General features: G+C 55.7%; 6 protein-coding genes across 6 annotated transcripts; 3 read left to right on the top strand and 3 right to left on the bottom strand.

Annotated features, from left to right (window-relative positions):
- Positions 1–776: 776 nt before the first annotated feature.
- Positions 777–3,471, bottom strand: IE81DRAFT_317385 (hypothetical protein; the record flags this gene model as incomplete). The annotated part of the gene is made up of 7 exons (XM_025512583.1): positions 2,733–3,471; positions 1,790–2,553; positions 1,620–1,706; positions 1,364–1,545; positions 1,224–1,298; positions 990–1,160; positions 777–884 (listed from the first exon to the last, which is right to left on the bottom strand). Coding segments are annotated over exons 1-7 (1,728 nt in total), but the record flags the coding sequence as incomplete, so codon positions are not given.
- A 373-nt stretch (positions 3,472–3,844) lies between these two features.
- On the top strand, positions 3,845–4,089 carry IE81DRAFT_326121 (hypothetical protein). Its single transcript, XM_025514733.1, has one exon. It carries the CDS (start codon positions 3,895–3,897, stop codon positions 4,081–4,083), a length of 189 nt encoding a protein of 62 aa, XP_025367019.1. The 5' UTR covers positions 3,845–3,894; the 3' UTR covers positions 4,084–4,089.
- Positions 4,090–5,899: 1,810 nt separating this feature from the next.
- IE81DRAFT_349803 (hypothetical protein) lies at positions 5,900–6,214 on the bottom strand (the record flags this gene model as incomplete). Its single annotated transcript, XM_025516448.1, has 1 exon — positions 5,900–6,214. One exon carries the CDS (start codon positions 6,212–6,214, stop codon positions 5,900–5,902), a length of 315 nt encoding a protein of 104 aa, XP_025367018.1.
- A 3,693-nt stretch (positions 6,215–9,907) lies between these two features.
- On the top strand, positions 9,908–11,379 carry IE81DRAFT_326119 (Mob1/phocein). Its single transcript, XM_025514732.1, has 3 exons — positions 9,908–10,346; positions 10,499–10,852; positions 10,933–11,379. Exons 1-3 carry the CDS (start codon positions 10,166–10,168, stop codon positions 11,049–11,051), a joined length of 654 nt encoding a protein of 217 aa, XP_025367017.1. The 5' UTR covers positions 9,908–10,165; the 3' UTR covers positions 11,052–11,379.
- Positions 11,257–12,695, bottom strand: IE81DRAFT_256425 (hypothetical protein). The gene has a single exon (XM_025511354.1). It carries the CDS (start codon positions 12,565–12,567, stop codon positions 11,461–11,463), a length of 1,107 nt encoding a protein of 368 aa, XP_025367016.1. The 5' UTR covers positions 12,568–12,695; the 3' UTR covers positions 11,257–11,460.
- A 3,490-nt stretch (positions 12,696–16,185) lies between these two features.
- On the top strand, positions 16,186–17,880 carry IE81DRAFT_326118 (hypothetical protein). Its single transcript, XM_025514731.1, has 4 exons — positions 16,186–16,639; positions 16,722–16,778; positions 16,854–17,076; positions 17,254–17,880. The coding sequence occupies exons 1-4, from the start codon at positions 16,514–16,516 to the stop codon at positions 17,586–17,588; spliced, it is 741 nt and encodes a 246-aa protein (XP_025367015.1). The 5' UTR covers positions 16,186–16,513; the 3' UTR covers positions 17,589–17,880.
- The last annotated feature ends 575 nt before the right edge of the window (positions 17,881–18,455 follow it).

Raw genomic sequence — 18,455 nt, 5'->3', positions numbered from 1 at the left:
GGGGGGGGAGAAGGCCACGCTTCCGCACGACGCATCTCAACCTCTTTCCGAAGGTGACGAGATGTATTGAAGATGATGAACATTTACAATGTGTAGAAATTCCTTGTGATAATCGATGCGGGCATTGCCAAAGCTCGGACACGAGCTCTCTTCCTTCGAGTGACATCGTACCGCAATCTATGTGTTCACGGGCCGCACCGCGTCTATCATCGTCGATAGTGTGCACTGGGATTCTGATATCCCATATGATCGCGCACGACGTGCACCATCGGCTCATTGTGCCTCTGCTGACTATGTAGATAGGCTTCGTCGGCATGATCTTCGAACGCGCCAATGCTATCTGCCAGACTGATCTGGCTGACAGGCTGCTCGTCAAAGGAGGCATACACTAGCTTGTGATGAGGCTGCGATGATGACGAGATTCGCGCATCGCTGCTCTGTCCATCGCTACTGGCTTCCAGGTCGGAAATGAGCGTGGAAGCGCTGCTGTTGCTTGCCAGATGACCCGCGCCTTCTGCTCGTCGAGCATTGGGTTGGCGGGCAGGTAGCTGAGTCGAGGGTCTTTGCAGCCATGGCGACGACGCACTTGATTCGTGCAGTTCCGACATGGGTAGATGGTTATCCACCGCAACGGCAACCGCATCGAGAGGCTGCTCGTCCACATCAGCGTCATCTGCGCTCCGCTTCGGCTCCGTGTTGTCTTCCTCGTCCGTATAGTCCAGATCGTCCTCATCTTCCATGGCCAGGGCATCGTATTCGCCCGCAGCACGAAGCTGTGCGCCCTCCGCCTCGTCGTCCAGCTCGTCTACGGCGGCAGAAGCGACGCTGAATAGGTAGAAGAAGATTCCAATACACAATCCAACACCAACGAAGCCGGCAACATGCTTGATTGTCTCCGCGGTATGACTGGCTCCCGTGCTTGCAGGCGCCGTCGTGTTGGTCAGCAAGGTGACATTGGCAGCGGCGCCTATCGCGCTAGTGCCATTGACAGCGATAGCTGTTGCATTGACGGGGGCTGCCGTTCCTGCGCCATTGTACGCGGCGAAGTTCTTGATGGTTGTGCCCAGACCAGTATGGACTAGCAGCTTTGGCAGCGCCACAGCCGTGCAAAGCGTGTAAGTCTTGAGCGTCAAGGTCGGAGAGGAGGCGAGAAGCGTATTCTGAGGAATAGCGACAGGGTCAGGCAGACAGCCGAGCATCTTGTTCTGGGTCGAGCTGCTCACCATCAAATTGTACGGATAAGGCGCCAGTCTGACGAGGAAGAGCAGCTTCGGTTGCTTCTCTATCGCTCGCACAACCTGTATAAGGCAAGAGGCGTGAGAATCGGTGGAGCGCAGCTGATGCGAAAGAGACCTCGACTAACTTTTCGAAGCCCACCACTCTTGTTGAGGAGCCCCACCATCCAAGTCTTCAAGAAGGTGCGCGATAGCAAGAATACAGTGATAGCTCCTGCCAACGCAGCGATGTACGAGATGACGAATCCTTGAACGAGACCAAACGAGAAGCCGCTGATGACAATTAAAGTCGAATACAGCGGTAGGGGCGCTGTTTTTGGCGAATTTTCGACATGGACAAATGAGTCTTTGCGCTGAGCTCCTTTGGAAGCTCGTCCGACTCACGGAAGGTAGTGAGAAAGATTAGCCCGCCGAGTATCAATCTTCCAGAGAGACCCAGCCCTTGCAGGGTTCTAGCCAAATGATCCAATGCTAACAGAATGCAATCCACAAGCGGCGCGTCAAAGACCAAGTGCCTGGCATCGAGCACAGAGGCTGCAATCGGCTCGACTCACCTCTGAATACCTTTGTATGCCAAATCAAGACAGTAAATGTGGAAGTCAGGCTCACCACAAGCCAGATCAAGAGCGGAACGTAAGCGCCTATCCACTCCGGTCGTAGCGTCCTTCTTCCCTGCTTGTCCCTAAACGCGGCATCAACTGCTTTCAATCGAGCTCGAAGGTCCTCGTGACCCGCTTGACACGCATCCCCAGGATGGCTCAAGGCCCAGACTGTGGCCTTCGTGAAGCACGCTATCCGCGCTGACAAGCTGGGCGGCTTGGGCTTTCTCCGCAATCTGGGCCTTCGGCGAGACAATCGCATCGCGCCTCTGCGCGCTTGGGGTCTTTGCATCGGCGAAGATCCAGATGCACCTGGAGGCGGTTGAGGAGGCGTATTGAGATTCGTCTTGGTAGAGTTGGTGGAAGACACGCTATCGCTTGCGGCGTGCGATCTCGCCAGCGGATGAGCATGATACGGCGCGTCAGGACCCATTCGCGAGGCGGTACGAGTGGGAGGCCTGTATGCTGCGGGAGTCCTCCTACCATCCTCATCCATCACGCTACCCCGGCGCCGAGGGGAGTCTGTGCGATGAGGTGCTGGGCTGGCAGAACGAGCGCCAACATGCCGATGACCTTTGTCCGCCTCGTCATCCTCATCAATCTCGAACACTACGCCATATCCTTCACTTTTGCCCAGCGAGGACTGCCTGTGGGGAGCTGGAGAGCCAATTTCTGGCCTCCTGCCTGAGATGCTGTGCCGAATGGAAGGCTGGGTGATGCTGTTGGGGACAGATCATTGCTGCGTCAGGTATTGCTCTAGAGCTCGCGCACGCCCACACCCAGTCACGGTAAAGCGCATCCTCACGAATCCCCATGTTGTGCAAGAATTTCTCCCCACTACCTCTGAAAAGCCGAGATGAGGAATGCGAGCGTCTGCTCTGTCGGACGAGACACTCACTGGGGGCTGGTGGGTCGCTTCACATCTTCCTCTCGTCTACGTCTAGCTGCGATTGAGCCTACAGGCGCCACGCTACCACTTGCGCCAGCTCGTGCGCTGGGCGAGGTAGGACTGGTCGGACTGAACATGCTGCTGGGCGATGCAACCCGGTTCGTGGCGATGGGAGCAGGTGCGCTCTTTCGAGGTGCCTGATTGTAAGATGCCACCGCATTGTTGGGGCCGCTGTTGGTAAAGGCCGCTCGCTGTTGCTGAGGTGGAGGCACATTGATCGAGGCCTGCGCGAGAGGATCGCCAGGCAGCTCAAAGAGCGGAGTGTGTCCCAGGGGTTGTTGATTCACCATCGTGACCCAGGCTCAGTGAGCAGAGCAGCTGCTTCGGAGATTTTGTTTGCCCCTGCGAAAGCAAGTGCCCTCTGATCTGACTGTTCCTTCAGAAGGCGCCCTCTACCACTGCACGATTGCAGCTTAGCAGTTTAGGATGCTTTTATGTCCGACAAAGGTGACACTTGAATCGCGTGGTCAATGATAGGGCCTATTGAGATGTCGGGATGAAAGAGCAGTCACACCGTCACTTTGGAAGAGTTCGCTGGTCGTGGTAAGGGGTCACAGTCGTGAGGGCGTGTGTTGGGATGCGAAGCGCCCGCCTCTACACCGCTTGTAGGAGGATAAGACGATCAAGAAAGGGCGAGCCAAAATCCTCAATTGTGAGTGGATTGACATGCACGATTGATATCCACATGATTCACGATGGTCTTTGAGGGCAGCTGCAGCGGCACAGCGGAGTCTGCTGACGGATCTGTGGCCTTGCCGGACGCGCCGCTCATCGTTGAGCACACCCACATTTGAAATTCACACCTGTGATTGTTCTTGATTGACATTCAAGGTCCTGATTCAATTCAGAATTGGCGCATCTGTGAGTTGTGACTGATGCATGTGGCCGCGTGTCGTAGCGTTGCTGCATGCACCTCGCGGTCGAGCCAAGCATGCGCACGAAATTGGAAACAGCCTATCGCGCACGTCAGGAGTGATTTGCGTAAAGGTATATAATAATCTTGAATAATAGCGAGCGCGTGGCTGATTTGCTGCAGCTGCTTTGTATATCGTAGCTGCGAGAGTCAAGTAGGCCGTCTGTCTGCTAGCTGCTGCTGCATTCACATTGCTATATGAGTGCGACGTACGCGTGCATCAGCGTCTCCGCAACGGGAGACACCGCGACAAGCGCGCGGCGGTGCAACGCAACGGCAACGAGCAGCACCTATCGCTCTGCAAACCAAGCCAAGCAAGGCCGTGCCGTGTGCTGGACCGCGCGCTCGACTCGCCATGCTGCTGCTCATCTGTGGTGCCAATGTTAAGAGAACCTGTGAGGTGACTTTCCCCGCCTCATTACGCCTCCATCCATCTTTGTATTCGAACCCTGCGTGTCTGCGTGCGCTCATCAGTGACTTATTTCATTCGTGATTCTGCGGGCTCACATGTATCGGCGCGCGGGCAAGCTCAGACTCGAGACGCGCTTGAGACTTGCTGGCAAGTTTCTGCTGGATTCGAGACACGGTGTGCCGAGACCGCGCGCATCATCATGCAACAACCCTCAACGTCCGGGGATCTTCTCTCATCCATGCAGGCCTCTGGCCGCTGCTATACCGCGGTACTTGACTCGTGACTGTATGTCGCTGGTGCATGTGATGCTCCTCTAGTGTGAGTCCACGATTCATAAGTTGTAAGTCGTGAGTCTCTTCTGAGTGCTGCCTCCTCCTCCTCCTCCTCCTCCTCCTCCTCCTCCTCCTCCTCCTCAACGTGCAAACATGCAGCGGCGGGCTTGACGGTGGTTGTTTGTTGCTGCCTCTGCTCTCCCGCGACCACCGCCAGGCGCCATTCTCGATTCGTCATCGCGTATGCATTACGGTATTCCCTATCACGCCCACACGAAAACGGCTACGCGGTACGGTCACGAGTCGAGGGCAGGGTCATGGTCGAACTTCACTCCCTTGATCGTGATTTGTCGCCGGTGCAGTCCGAGTCTGAGTGTACAGCAAGCATGAAGACGCGGATGCAAAGAGCATCCGCATGACAGCCCTCGCGTTCGTCGGGCACAATTTGAACGCGAGTGCACAGCCACATTCGTGATTCGGGTTGTTCGACATCATATGATGTGACCATTGCGACGCGCGGCGACCACAAATGTCCGACCCATCGCTCTTGAAATGTCGCCCAATATTCGCAATGATTTGCAAGGCATTGTGCGTGCGTGCGATTCGTGATTCCAACTTTCAGATCTGCGAGAGAAGCCTGCTCAGCAGTGCGAGCGAGCGAGCGTATCAACAAAATCGGGCTTCGCGCGAACGTTTGCTCCGTAACGGTAGCGCGGCGAACGAAATGCGACACGTGCTCTCAGAAAAAAGCCATGCAGATCGATGCTGGCGCCTTCACTTCACAGCACAGCACGCACACATCTTTTCGTTGACATCCTTCATCTTCCACCGAGCTACAGAACTGCGTTACTAGCGCAATATGCTGGCAAAAGCAGGTATGCGATGACCAACGTCGTGGGCGAAGCTTCCACCGTGGGCTCAAATGCCCGTCTTCTCTTCCCCGCACGATCGCAATGTGAAAGCTTTCGCTCAGCTTGCGGCGCCACGTACTTCTAAGCATGCACCAGCGTCTCGCCCATCCTTGTTGAAGGTGCTTCTCGACAGACGCGCATCCATGTGAAAGTATAAATGGCATCACACTCCCGTCCCGCTCGCCAAGGTCTGTTGGCAAAAGAGGGCATCAGGCTTCCGCTTCGGGAATGATGATGGGTCGCCCAAGATGAGCGAGCCAGTGGAAGGCAAGTATGCTGTCGATTTATTTCTCAAATTCAAGGGCGAACATGTCTGGTACATTTGTGAGTGGAATTGAAGCGGTCGTGATGGAACAGATGGTGAATTGTGACGAAATGGCAGACGCGGATGCAAATGTGCAGCGATTGACGAGAGCGCGCATGTGATGAGTCTGCCGCGAACGTCGCGATGTTGCCCGATGACGGATGAGAACGTGGTCGTATTCGATGCGCTACAGAAAGTGATCTTGGTCGATTGCAGCAGGCCTGCTTTGATCATTGTATTGAGTGAGCTGCGTTCAACTGAAGAGCGGGGAGCTTGCACCAGAGTGAAGATTCTAACCCTCTAACTACAAGGAGGACCAATCCTCAGCGAAAGCCTTGCGCGTTTTGTGGTCGTCGGCGCGTTGGTCCTGTTCGTCCCATTCGTCTAGAACCCACAAAGAATTTTTGGTGATGGCAAAGTCTTCAAGGTCACCGAGATTGGGCATGAGCTTGCCAAGGCCAGGATGATTGACAGTATGCAAGCCTTTGGTCATAATGTTGTACCATCTCGGCTGCTCCTCGCCGTTGACCGAGCGTGTGTGTGGCCCTGCGCTTCTAGGATACGACCGTATTGTCACTTCTCGAGTATTTGCCGGATTCATGCCAACGTTCAGCAGCATGACGATGGGTGGCTTGATCAACGACTTAAGAATGGGCGAGGGACTCGGAGCTTGGGTTTGTGTGTAAGGCCGTTTTTGAGACTTTACCTAAATTTCGATGAAGGTGAAAGCTTCGAGCTGTAGGTTTGCAGAGATGGAACCGCAGTACACTGGAATTACTATATCCCACTTCTCTTGGCCCCTTGCGCCGACGATCGCAGTCATGAGAAGCCACGCACGTTGGAGGTGACCAAATTCGATCTGCTCAATGCACTTCCCAGCGCGCGAAAAGCTCGTGAAATTGACCCAGCATTTCTTCGCGTCTTTCAACAAATTGTTCCAAGCTGCTGGCGAGTTGACGCTCCCGTGCGCTCGCGGAACGTCTTCGGATGATCCTACCATGTGAAGGGTGCTGAATGTGGCTTTGAGGAATGAGCTCAACTCTATGAAGTGGTACGCTGGATCTGTGAAATTTGGGCTCGATTGCTGTCCCAGTAGAGAGGGTCTTGGCCGTTTAGATGCGTCCTTGCATAGAGCCAAGAGGGCTTGAGCTGTGATCTCGCCGTACGTGCCCTGATCATAGACGACTCTGTGTTGAGCCTCATGTTTAAGACGACGCCAACAGAGTTCCCACAATGTCAAGCCCTTCCTCAAGGGATTAGGAAGGCTCATCACGGATGCTGTTATGTGAGACACTAGAGGCTCGCACAGAACGTACGTAGAGACGATGTCGCCTGCCTTGCTGATGTTGTGGAGCATCCGAAGATGCTCGTCGACCTGTCTCTTCTGTTCGTCGGGGCTCATGACAGACGGTGTCACGCACGACTCTCCATCTCCCGCTCCATCATCTAAGACGATGCGCTGACCTAGAAGCGCGAAAAGGCGCGAAGTATCAAGAGAGATTGTTGAGAAGTCGAGCGTATTGATCGAGAGCCTCAAGAGCTTTTCGAGTACAAAATAGAGCTTCTCACCGCCGCAGTAAGACAGCTTTGCTGGACCAAAAATGGGATCCATCTCATCATAGCGGATGAGCGAGCGCCAAAGTGGCCTCCCGAACAGCGCAAGCACGTGAACTCTGCTTGCTTGAAACGGCGAGGCATGTAGAATAGTGGCTTTTCGAGCTGCGTCAGCCTGCAGCCATACGTCTTGAACGGGTTGTGTATAAGGCGGCAAATGCCTTAGCTTTCCCGATTGAACACGAGACGAGCAGGCAACAGGCATGGCTGGGCACAGTGTCGCAAAGCTCGCGTTGGTTCCTAGCATGATGATCCAGAAGCAGGGAGGTAGCAGAGTGGTTTCATCGTCGGGGCAGAAGAGCGACCGCAGGTCTTCCACCCACGCAAGCTTTCCGGTCTTTGTCTCCGCTTTCAAATGTCGTGGACGAATGTTTGCAAGTTCATCCAAGCAGACGTGGAACCATACCTGTGCCTGCTCGGCTGTGACTCGCGCTGCCAGCGTCGTCTCTAACGCCAAAGCGTCCGCTCGCAGCAGCCCCCTGTACTTCCGCACAAAGGAGTCCTCGTCATCGTACCTGTTAGCGTTGAGATCTTGGAACACTTCCGACCAGATTCTTTTGGTGTTGTGTTCAGCCTCGTCGTACAGCGGGACATTGAAGTGGCCCTCGTGCCGCGTGGCGTAGGCAGCGTCTTTGTTTGGACCAGAGATATTTCGCCAGTACTGCGCAAGGGTATAGCAGCTATCGCCAGCATGGTCGCGGAGAGAGACAGTGCTCGCTTGATAGATTGCGCGGAGAAGTGTGATACATCGCACTTTGTAGCAAGCTGCCGGTCCGGGAGCAGAGGGTGGCAAGACCCTGCGCACGTCCTCTGAGAGCCACGCGAGAAATCTCCAGTCCCCTAGTGGAAATCCGCTCTCGTTCTTGGGTCGAAAGCACAGATAGAAGGTGAGATGTAGAGTGGGTGTGCGCTGATCTGGAGGCATGTAGCCATTCAATTGCTGAATCAAGCGAGACTTGCCCGTGCCACTGCTTTGCACAACTGCCAGAGAGCGCGAATGGTAGGGTGCTGGCCGAATTTGATCGGGGCCGAAGACGCGCTCTGAGTCTTGCCCAGAAGACCGAGTTGACTGATCCGGAGAGCTATCGTGAGGACCGGAGTTGGAGGTGGAAGCAGCAGTCTGAGATGAATTTGCAGCGAGCTCTTCAGATGTGTCCATTAAGACATTACCGGAGGCATCATCAGAGGCGTCTTCCCGTGTTGAGTCTTGCATCTCGATGACAGTTTGCAAGCGCTCATCGGTAAATGTGAGCTCGTATTTTGCAAGGACTCGAGCGAAGAACGCATCAGCGTCACCAAGAAACGTCGTATCGTAGAATTCCGACGTGAGCTGAGCGTAGACGCGTGCGTCGTCTGAGCGAGTGGTGCGTAGATTGCTTTCGGGAAGTGGGGGCGGGAAAAAACCCCTGAGCGTTTCAAGTCGTTGAAACTTCATCTTGCCAAGACTAATGGGCTTCCTGCGCTCAAAGTATGCGTCTGCCTCGGAAATTGTATTCAAGATGTTTAGCTTACTTTGATCTTCGCGGCCCTTAAAGAGATCGTGAACAGCTTCAGGCGTATTGCTTTCCTTCTTTTTCTTCATCTTCATGATGCACGACAGAATATGTAACAATGCCACTTCCATGTCCTCCCAACGTGGATGTTCAGGACCATCGCAAGTATTGTAGAGGCGGCATAACAATTCGAAATCTTCTCCCACATTGGCGTCTCTGAAGAGATTCTCCAGCCAGAGCTCGGCTTCGGCCAGTGCATATTGTCGAGGACTGACCTCAGCTAGCCGTGGTTTTTCTGAGTTTGCTTCCATCACTGGTTCTGACGGATCCTCGTCCATCACTTGTTGCGCCGAGCGCGTCTGACAGCCGTCATTTGATCCGCCATCCAGGCCTGGCTCTGAGAGATAGAAGCGCGTTTCATAGGCGGAGTCATAAGACGCAGTCGTCAGCTTCAGCGTTAAATGATAGCTCGAGTGTTGGCGCAAGCAGACCTGGTCGCCTAGCCAGCGACTACTCACCCATGATGCAATTCGGTAAAAGGGAAAGCGGATGATCGGGTGGATGTATGCACGTGCAAGGCGAGGCCAGATAAGTCCGCAGCGACTAGGATTCCGTGTTGGATGCGATGCTAGTGCACATAGCACTCAAGGTCGCGGACTGGACCTTCACTTCAGGCATCAGCTGTGGCCGGCAGCTAATGGTGGCTCGACGACAGCCAGGACACAGCCTTGAGCCGTCACTTGAGCAGCACTCCAGAATGCAGGTTACGAATCGTGAATGTGAACGTAAGGCCGAGCGAGCCAAGAACGGCAAGGTCAGCGCATTACTGAAGAGGCTCAAGTTGACGAGATCTGTCTCGAGTGGAGAGTGCTCTGATAGTCGTGAGTAGCCACGAGTCACAACGGCAATGAGTCTTGAGAAGTCAATTTATGATGAAGAGTCTTGACGAGTGTGAGTCAAAGTCTAGTGTAGCGTCAAGAGTCACAGTCGTGAGTCAAGAGTCAAGAGTAAATTCTGCCCTTGTTGAGTTTTGAGTGGGCACATGACCGGTCACGTGTCTTGAATCTAAGGTCGTGGACGCGCGTGGAGTTGAAACGAGGCATGCAGCGCGGGAACCAACACACGCGCACGCACGCACCAGAAAGCGCAATCAGGGGCCGGCCGGCGTGCTTTTGGGCTGCTCATGACTCGTCACTGTGCTTGAACACTCACGACTCGTGCGGACTCTCCGACACACCACGACATCAGCCTTGACTCGACTCAAGACTCTATACCTTTCTAAAGCGCTGAGCCCCTCACGCGTCAGCTCATCTCGGTGCGGCCGATCACATCAGCCCCTTCCGTTGCGCCTGCCATTCGACGGAGCCACGCCGATTAGCGCATCAGCCGCGCTCCTCTCAGTGCACAATACATCACGACCGACAGCGTTTCAGCTTCATCACACCATCTCCTTGCCGCTCACGATGTCTTCGTTCTTTGGACTGAGCAAGACGCGCACTTTCAAGCCCAAGCGCAATGTGCCCGAGGGTACCAAGCAGTACCAGCTCAAGCGCTATGCCGAGGCTACTTTGGGTAGTGGAAACTTGAGACAGGCGGTGGTTTTGCCAGAGGGAGAGGATCTGGATGAGTGGCTGGCGGTCAACAGTGAGTCTATGCGAATGCTTGCAAGGTGGGACCGCTCGAGCAGCGGTATAGAGGGAGCGTCTGTGGTGTAAAGCAGCTGGGACGGGTGCTGTGCGCTGATGGGATTCACGCAAGCCAGCGCTGCTCACACCATCATGCTTTGCACCTTGCAGCTGGCGACTTTTTCAACCATCTCAACATGCTGTACGGGACCATCACCGAGTTCTGCACACCCCACGAATGCCCCAGCATGACCGCAGGTCCTCGCTACGAGTATCACTGGCAGGATGCCAACTCTGCAGCTTACAAGCGACCCACTCGCATGAGCGCACCAGAGTACGTCGATTGCCTCATGACTTGGACTCAGAACCTGCTCGACGACGAAGAAGTCTTCCCTTCCAAGCTCGGTGTGCCGTTTCCCGACAACTTTCAAGCTACTGTCAAGGGAATTTTGAGGCGCCTCTTTAGAGTGTATGCGCACATTTACAACCACCACTTTGCCCAGATTTGCGCATTGTCCATCGAAGGTGAGCCTCTGAAAATCAGTCTGCTTGCGCACGAAGGTGCGCAGGGAGCTCAGGCCCGATCCTTCACTCTGCCACCGCAGCGCACCTCAACACCTCCTACCGTCACTTTTTGCTCTTCGTCACCGAGTTCAACCTCATCGAGAGTCGCGAGCTGGCACCATTGCAAGAGCTCAACGAGGCCATCCTCGAGGACTCGTAGATGGCGCGACCTGCGCGCTCGGAGCTTGCCACCGCGTCAATTCGCTACGACGCACGGCACGCACTTGATTTCATCTGCCATCTGCTATCGGGCCTCGCCCGCTGTACCCACTGACGACGCTTTATGACCAGATAATGATCGGCCTCTTGTCCCAATGTGATTTCTCTGCAGACGCGTGCCGACGGCGGACCGCCAAAGTAATCGCAAACAACGCATGCGATCCTTGAAGGTGATGGATGAAACATTCTAGCATGTGTGGCTCGTGGAGAAAACATGAAAAGTGCGGAGCCGAGACTATAGTGACAAACGAGTACGGAATTCTAAAAGTCGTTGTTGGAGGAAGCCGTGAGAAGCAGAAGTGAGGCCAAATGGATTGAGAAACACGTTTTGACGACGGGCGCTATATGGCTCAAGGAGCGTGTCGCTCAAGAACCCAAGCATCCGTGCCGCCTATCTTTTGTCTCTCTTCCAAAGGGATTCTCCAATCGCCCTGAAAGTATCGCGGGAGCGTGCCACGCGCACCTTCGACCCTGTGGAACTGCCTCGATTGGAAGAGTGCTAGAGCGCCAGAGTTGGCTGGATGGACTTCAAGAGTGGTGTGCATGGGTTCCGCCATGAGCTGCTCGGTGGTGGGAGCCGACCGGTTCTGGTTGCTGCCTCTCCTGCGGGGCTTGGCCGCCAACGCAACAGCTTTTGCTTTCGCCTCTTTGAGAAGCGCATCTAGTAATCGCGCTCCCAATCCTTGACCCCTCTCCGAGTGAGCCACAGCAAGTGTCAATACATGCGCTTCCAGATGAGGCATGACTTGGGCAGGCGCAGAATCTATACCGGGCCACAGGTCGCCGCCAGCGTAGCTGGGTGGTACTGCCTTGGTCGAAATCTTGGCTGAAGCTACACCCAAGATCGTCTCGGCGTCGGTGTTGAAGAGCCCACCAGGTGGAGGCGCAGCCATGACGCGAACGGCACGAGGCGGAGCAACGGAATTTGTCGGTCCCGCAAGGACCGTTTTGAAACCCCTTCTCGGCTCTTCGGGTGGCGAGTGCGAATCCAACGAGGTCGGCGCGGTCTGCAATTCGCTCGAGCTCTGATCTTGAGAAGCTGTGCCACTCCTCAGCCCTCTTGTTGGAACGCTTGTTTGCTGCAGCCGTGACCCTGAATTGCCATTGGCTGCACCGCTCCTTCTGCGTGGCGAAAGGATGCCAGAGAGCTTGGAAGGACCTTTCAACGAGGTGGAGACGAAAGTAGGCGCGTCTCGAGGCGATGTGCCGAACAAGCTGTCGGGCGGTGTGGATGTGCTGCCAGAAGCATCATCCCGTGAGAGCCCGCTCGTAGACGGTGGTCCGCTAGCCCCCGGAGAGTGCCAGCCAGTATTGAGATCGAAGCGCTTTGGCGTGGCAAGGGTGCGATTGGCGATTCCTGTGAGATATGGACTTGCCCCAGCTATGCCCCGTCCCGCTAGGAGGTACTGGCCACCACTCGGCGGCATGTCCAAGGAGGGAGGCGGACAGCTGGGCATCAATTGCGTTGGCAGGGGAGCGGGCTCAGGCAGTGGCCTTGCAACAGCGACCAAGCACACGTGCTTTTCGTCAACCAAAAGGCGGATCAAGAATCCAGCACTCGTGGTGTATGTATCAAAGTCGACCTACGTGTCGCACAGCGAGGTTTCAGTGTCGGGCCAGCGAACATAAGAAGCTTCCGATCGTCCACCGCGTAGTCATCTGACTCACCTTTAGGTCTTGGTCGCCGTGCAAGCAATGCAGCTCTCTGACCTGCTCCAAATCAGGTCTGCGCAAGCTCCGCACGTCGACTCGCGCATCCAAGGCTGCTTGCTTGGCCACTGGGTCGATGCGAGGAGGAACGTGCAGCTGGACGCCGGCCATCGAACCTGCTCGCGTCGACTGACCAGGCCGGATTGTCTGCCCATCCTTGCTGTCTGCGTCTCCCTCTGAGAGAGCCGAGCTGAGCTGGGCATACTTCCACGTAGCATGTCCGACTGACGACACAGGCGCGTCGGATCCAGCCACGTCCTCCTCTTCCAGTCGTTTCTCGGTTTCCAAATCGAGATCGAGATCCACGTCAAGCTCTTGAGGGGGTGAGAGCTCGGCAGTGATGCTGTCCGCGTCATCATCGTCCTCGTCGGCAGTATCTGCCAGTGGCAGCTGTTCATGAGGATCCGCCACACCTGGCACTTTCGGCACCGGGACTGGCAGTGCTTGTGGCAAGGTGGACCCATGAGGCGCTGGCTCTTTTGATGTGCCAGCCTCCTTCTGTACCATGCCGTCCTTGTCCTGCTCCTCTTCTTCTTCGAATATTAGATAACGCGGCTTCCTCTCCCAGTCGTTCGCCTCGAGATTCCGCTTCAGACCTTCGAGCCTGCTGGCCAGGTAGACAGCATCAGGCGCGTAGCTCATGACTGTCCTATCACCCAGCTCCTCCATCTCTTGCTCGACTGCATGCGCTGTCTTGCCTTTCCACCGCCTCCCTGCATACTCAATGCCTTGCCCGTCATCGTCCGGATCGGCCTCTCCTTGAGCGCCGTTGCTGACGTATGCGGTCTCGATGTAGGCCGGCCGCTTCCTCGAGGTTGCCGGAGCTACCTCGCGGGGCACTGCAGGCTGCTTGCCATACCTCGGCATGGGCGCAAAACTGGCACGCACATCGAACGGCGCTGGCGAGCCTTCGCCGGTGGATGGTGTTGGACATGTTGAGGTGTCGCCAGCCCCCACTTGAAACACAGCTCCGGTGCGGGGCCTGACCTGAGAATTTGAGTCTGGCCGGAATGGCGATGCTGTAGGGGAACGGCAGACTCCATACGAAGCGGGAGGGGGCGCAAAGGCTGGGACTGCTTCTGGAGCCTTGGGAGGCGATGTCACCGCAGGTCGCGAGTCGTCATCATCCGGTACCATGCGCAAGAAGCCTCCGCCTGGAAGTCCCCTTCGAGGAGCAGCGAGCGACATTTCGGTGTCAAGATGGTGTTGTGATGGTACCGGGCCGTCGGATGCCTAAAACGTGTGAGCGGTGAAAGTGTTTTATGTGGAATGAACGCTCTCTCTCAATCGAGATCAAGAGGAATGGCGGGGCAAAATGCCCGACCTAGCGTCCTGAGTCGGTGATGAGCATTTCTAGCGATGGAGGTCAATGCAGCGAGAGGATACCCAGCCGGCGCGAAAGCTCCAAGAAGGGCTCGAGAAGCTACTTGCGCCCTTGCTGGCGAAGCACAACAGTCACGTAGTCTGGGGGAGGATGTATGCGTCGAGCGCAATCGCTCGCCGCAACCGTCTATTGCTCGTCGTGTCGCTGACCAGATGGTTCAATCTTCCAATGAGTACCTATGTGGAGCGCTGATGAAAGTTGGCGACAGGATGGACGCAGCGAGATAGGATCAGGCTTGTGGTTAAGGACCAACGAGGTGAAATGGAAAGAGGAAGGTTGCGCGGCCGCTCTATGTGCTCAGTCAGGCTCGGCCTGTCGCCGAGGAGCAGGCCAACAAGGTGATCTTATGCGGAGCCCCTACTTCGAAGAGGTTGCCGATTACCGCACAACAGCTAGAATAGCAATCAAGAATGCGCGATTGCTGCATCGCAAATGGCAAAGTCCTGATTGCGTGCGTGCGCACCGCACCTCGTTTGATCGCGCGCATGGCCGCGGGGCGCACGATGCGCGCGCTTTCAGCAGCATGTGCGGGAGAGCGCGTGAGAGTGAAGCGGACGGGCGAGCGGACGGACGGAGCAGGCAGCTATACTCGCGCCCGCGCCGATGTCCGCCCCGCTGTGCTGTGTGCTCTAGACGAGCTGCAGTGTGCTTGCCCGACAGGGCCGCACAGCCAAATCTATCCTTGCTGCTGCATGCATGATCACAGCTCGGCTGTGGAGAAGACAGACGCGCGCGAAATCAGGCGCAAGGGTTTCGGTCACGTGTCGGAACACGTCAGCTGCACAGAGGACCCTTGCATGCACTCACACTCAAAACTGTTGACTCATGAGTCATGAGTCAATTAAAGAGATCTCCGGCGGGGTCATCAGTGAGGGTCTCCGCGGCACGTGTATCATAGATCTCAGTAGAAATTTGTGTCACCGCGTGTGGACATCATTCCGCGATTGCCTCGACACAAGACGGTCTTCAACATGCTCCGCAGAAGCCGCGCTGACACGCCGCTACCGATTTGCTCTACTTGCTCTCTTGCCAGGCTCAGACGTCAGTCGTGTTTGCATTTCTGAGGCAGACGATTCATGATTGAGACTCATCAGCTTGCAAGCGGCGTGAAGCGACGTGACATCCATGGAGCGGTCGGACTCGGTTGAGCATCTCGCGGGGCTGGCTGCACGCCGGACGCTAGGAGGTCGATCACGTCCGGTACACCGGTTGAACGGCTGCGAAGACTGTGGGGTGGCGGAGGAGCAATCAGACGCCATTGCGCTGGTTGCGCTGGTTGTAGTTGGAAGGCTAACAATCAGAGAAATCACCGAGCCTTTACCTAGCTGCAGCGTCTGGAAACACGACGACGGCGCGCATATGTATAGCAAGACAGGTCATAGAGCCGCGAGCCCTACATACGTGCTCGTTCGCTCCGCAGAGAGAGAGAGCTGATGCAGCATGCACCGGCGAAGCCACACCATTCCGCTTCTCGTCAGACGCGCCGCGAGAGCCAGCCTCACTCGTCGTGGATCGAGTACCTGCAATGACAAGGGCCGGGGTCTGCGCGAATGTGCACACGGTGGGACGTAATGAGCGGACGCATTGTCAGGAAAGCACCAAGCTTCCCTTGCTTCCACCTGCTCTCGAGCGTATATCGCGATCTCGAATGAGAGCAGGCGCACCTACCTGCTGATTTAGGGGCAAAGAGGTTCGCAAGCATGCAGTAACGCTGCATATGATGCTGCTGCTATACCGTATATATATAATTCAAATTATAGGTTCGTCCGTGATGCTCATTGCTCACGGAGTAGCGTGGTGGAAGTCACCGCGGAGTGGCGCGCCCAAGAAAAGCCGCCGCGCGCCGTGGACGGAATGAGGCTCGCGCCAGGCGTGAAGCTCGGCGATGCTCGTGTGCGATGCTGATGCATGCTTTCGCGCATAGCTCGGGCGCGCGCAATGTCATCGAAGTGCTTGCCCCTCCGAATCAATAAATCACCGAATATAATCACAATAATCACGAAGGAGGCGCTCGCTTCGATCCATCCGAGCAATCAAAGATTTTCATCTCCTTTCTCCATCCTTATATACTAATCCCTCGCTGTCGTTGCTGTCGCCCTGACACATAAGAAGCAAGTCATCTTCCTTTCCGACTTTGATCCGCTCTGCGCCGTTTCTTCACAACTCTCATCCTTGCACGTCATCCCTCTCGCTTCGATCAGACCGCCCTTTTTACCTTCGCCTTGCCTTCCTCGCCTTCTCGCCACGAAAGTCTCTCGCTCGCTCTCTCTCGCCTCTGTCGTCGCTCTACATCTTTTCATCACATCGACATGCACTCTTTGGCTCTTCTAATTGGCGTGGCCAGCACCCTCGCCTCCGCCGCGGCCTTCCCTCAAGCCTACCAAGCTTCACAGCTGCTTTCGCTCAATGCAAGGCAGGAACCACTTTCTAATACGGTAAGTGCCAAGATCCGCGCTGATGGCAGTGATCATGACGCACCAATCGCTCACAGGGTGGGGCCTCTGCACCTCGAATTAGCCTTTGTATTTGAATGCCCCGGCATGCGACTTTTACCAATGCAGTGTCAATCTTTCTGTGAGTAGAAGCGATGTAGCTCGAGAGCGTCGGACACGACACTCCATGCTGACGCGCTCCTTCAACGGCTTGCAGGTCGGTGGGAATCTCGCCGTCAACTGGCTCAACCCCCCAGCTGGCGATGTCAACATTGACCTGATGGGAAACGCGTCCTCTTACGTCGCGCACCACGTTGCCACTGTCGCAAGCAACAGCGAAGGCGACCGATGTGATGCAGGAGCGGGTGTTGGTCAGCAGAACAACGGCGTCAAGTGTGGCCGCTACGAATTCATCATTCCTAACGGCTGGGAGGGCAACTGTGAGTTAGCTGATAGAGCGTGGCATTCTTGGGTGTGCAGCGGACGGCATTGGGGTGATCTGACGGTGCCCGTCATGCCTGGAAAGAGTCTCTGCGTTGCAGAGCAGACGTTTGCTTTGGGAGCAATCGGAGCAATCGGAGACTCATGCTCACTCGCTATCATTGGTCCTCCCTCAGACACCGTTCGAGCGTCGCTGGTGCAAGACCCCAGTGTGGAGTCCTATACAGACGTCGTACTGATCGGCCCCAACGCCACTGCAACCAACCTGCCCACAACCGTCGTGCCGATCAACGGAGCGCCAGCTGCGACGTCCACCGCTGCTGGAAACTCGAGCTCCTCAGGAAGCCCAGCAGCCACCAGCTCGAGTGCCGGTGCGCCCGCTGGTAGCGGTACTGGAACCCCACGCTCTGGCTCGCCTGACTCGGCCACGACGCTGGCTCGTAGCATGGACCGCCACACTGTCGCAATTGCTGCCGCAGGCGTCGTATTTGGTGCCCTTGCTCTTCTGTGATTCCCTAGTTGCTTCAAAGATGACCTTAGCCGGAGGGAGCGAAATACCTTTCCTGGCCACCGCCAATCCATCTTCAGCACTAAAAAAATGCCAGTGCATGGCGCCTTATCTCCTCGAGCGCGGACAATTCATCTTTATCATTCTCCCCGCATTCATTCACGCTTATCCACACTCATTCAGCACGGCTCTCGCCCGCCCATCGCCTAATTGCACATGGTGATCGACGCCCAACGCAGGCTCATCCCAATTCATCTCACATACATAGTGCTAATCATTGCATGCTTTTGCTCCACACGCTCTCGACGAGCACCTGAAAATGACTGAGCGTGCTGCTGCCCTCTGACTCGTGGCGCGAGCACGTCAGATGAAGCAGCCAAGGTCATGACAATGAATGCTCACTCTACTACTACTCGCGTGAAGTCTTGAGTGCTGAAGCTCAAGGTTGATCGCGAATCAAAATGTAGACGCGCTCATCCAACGCCGCTAAACGGCCCGAATTGGCAATTCACGATTGAGACGCATCCCCTACAGCGGTCGACGCGACTGGCTGCTGCTGGACAAGGCGGAGTAAGAGCCGCGAGCCGCGAGCCGCGCTTGACTTGACCGATGCACGACTCACGACTGCAACGAGCTGATCAAAGGGGCTAAAAGACGTTACATTTTGCACCCTTTTGCGTATGCCTTGTCTGCTATAACGGAGGTGCGATGAGCAGCGATGCGTCTTTGTATCCGCCCTTGAAGGAAGTCTCGGAATCACGAATCTGAATGGCGAATTATGAATGTAATCCAACATCGCGCGCCTGCGTACGAACGGACGCAAATTTGAATATGATCACAAGTTGAAGTAGGAATCGTGAAACACGGATG

Source organism: Ceraceosorus guamensis, assembly GCF_003144195.1.
Source record: "Ceraceosorus guamensis strain MCA 4658 unplaced genomic scaffold IE81scaffold_91, whole genome shotgun sequence".
NCBI classification, from domain to species: domain Eukaryota; kingdom Fungi; phylum Basidiomycota; class Exobasidiomycetes; order Ceraceosorales; family Ceraceosoraceae; genus Ceraceosorus; species Ceraceosorus guamensis.
The sequence above is the reverse complement of the archived record's forward strand: the minus strand, read 5'-3'. Positions and strand labels throughout refer to the sequence as shown.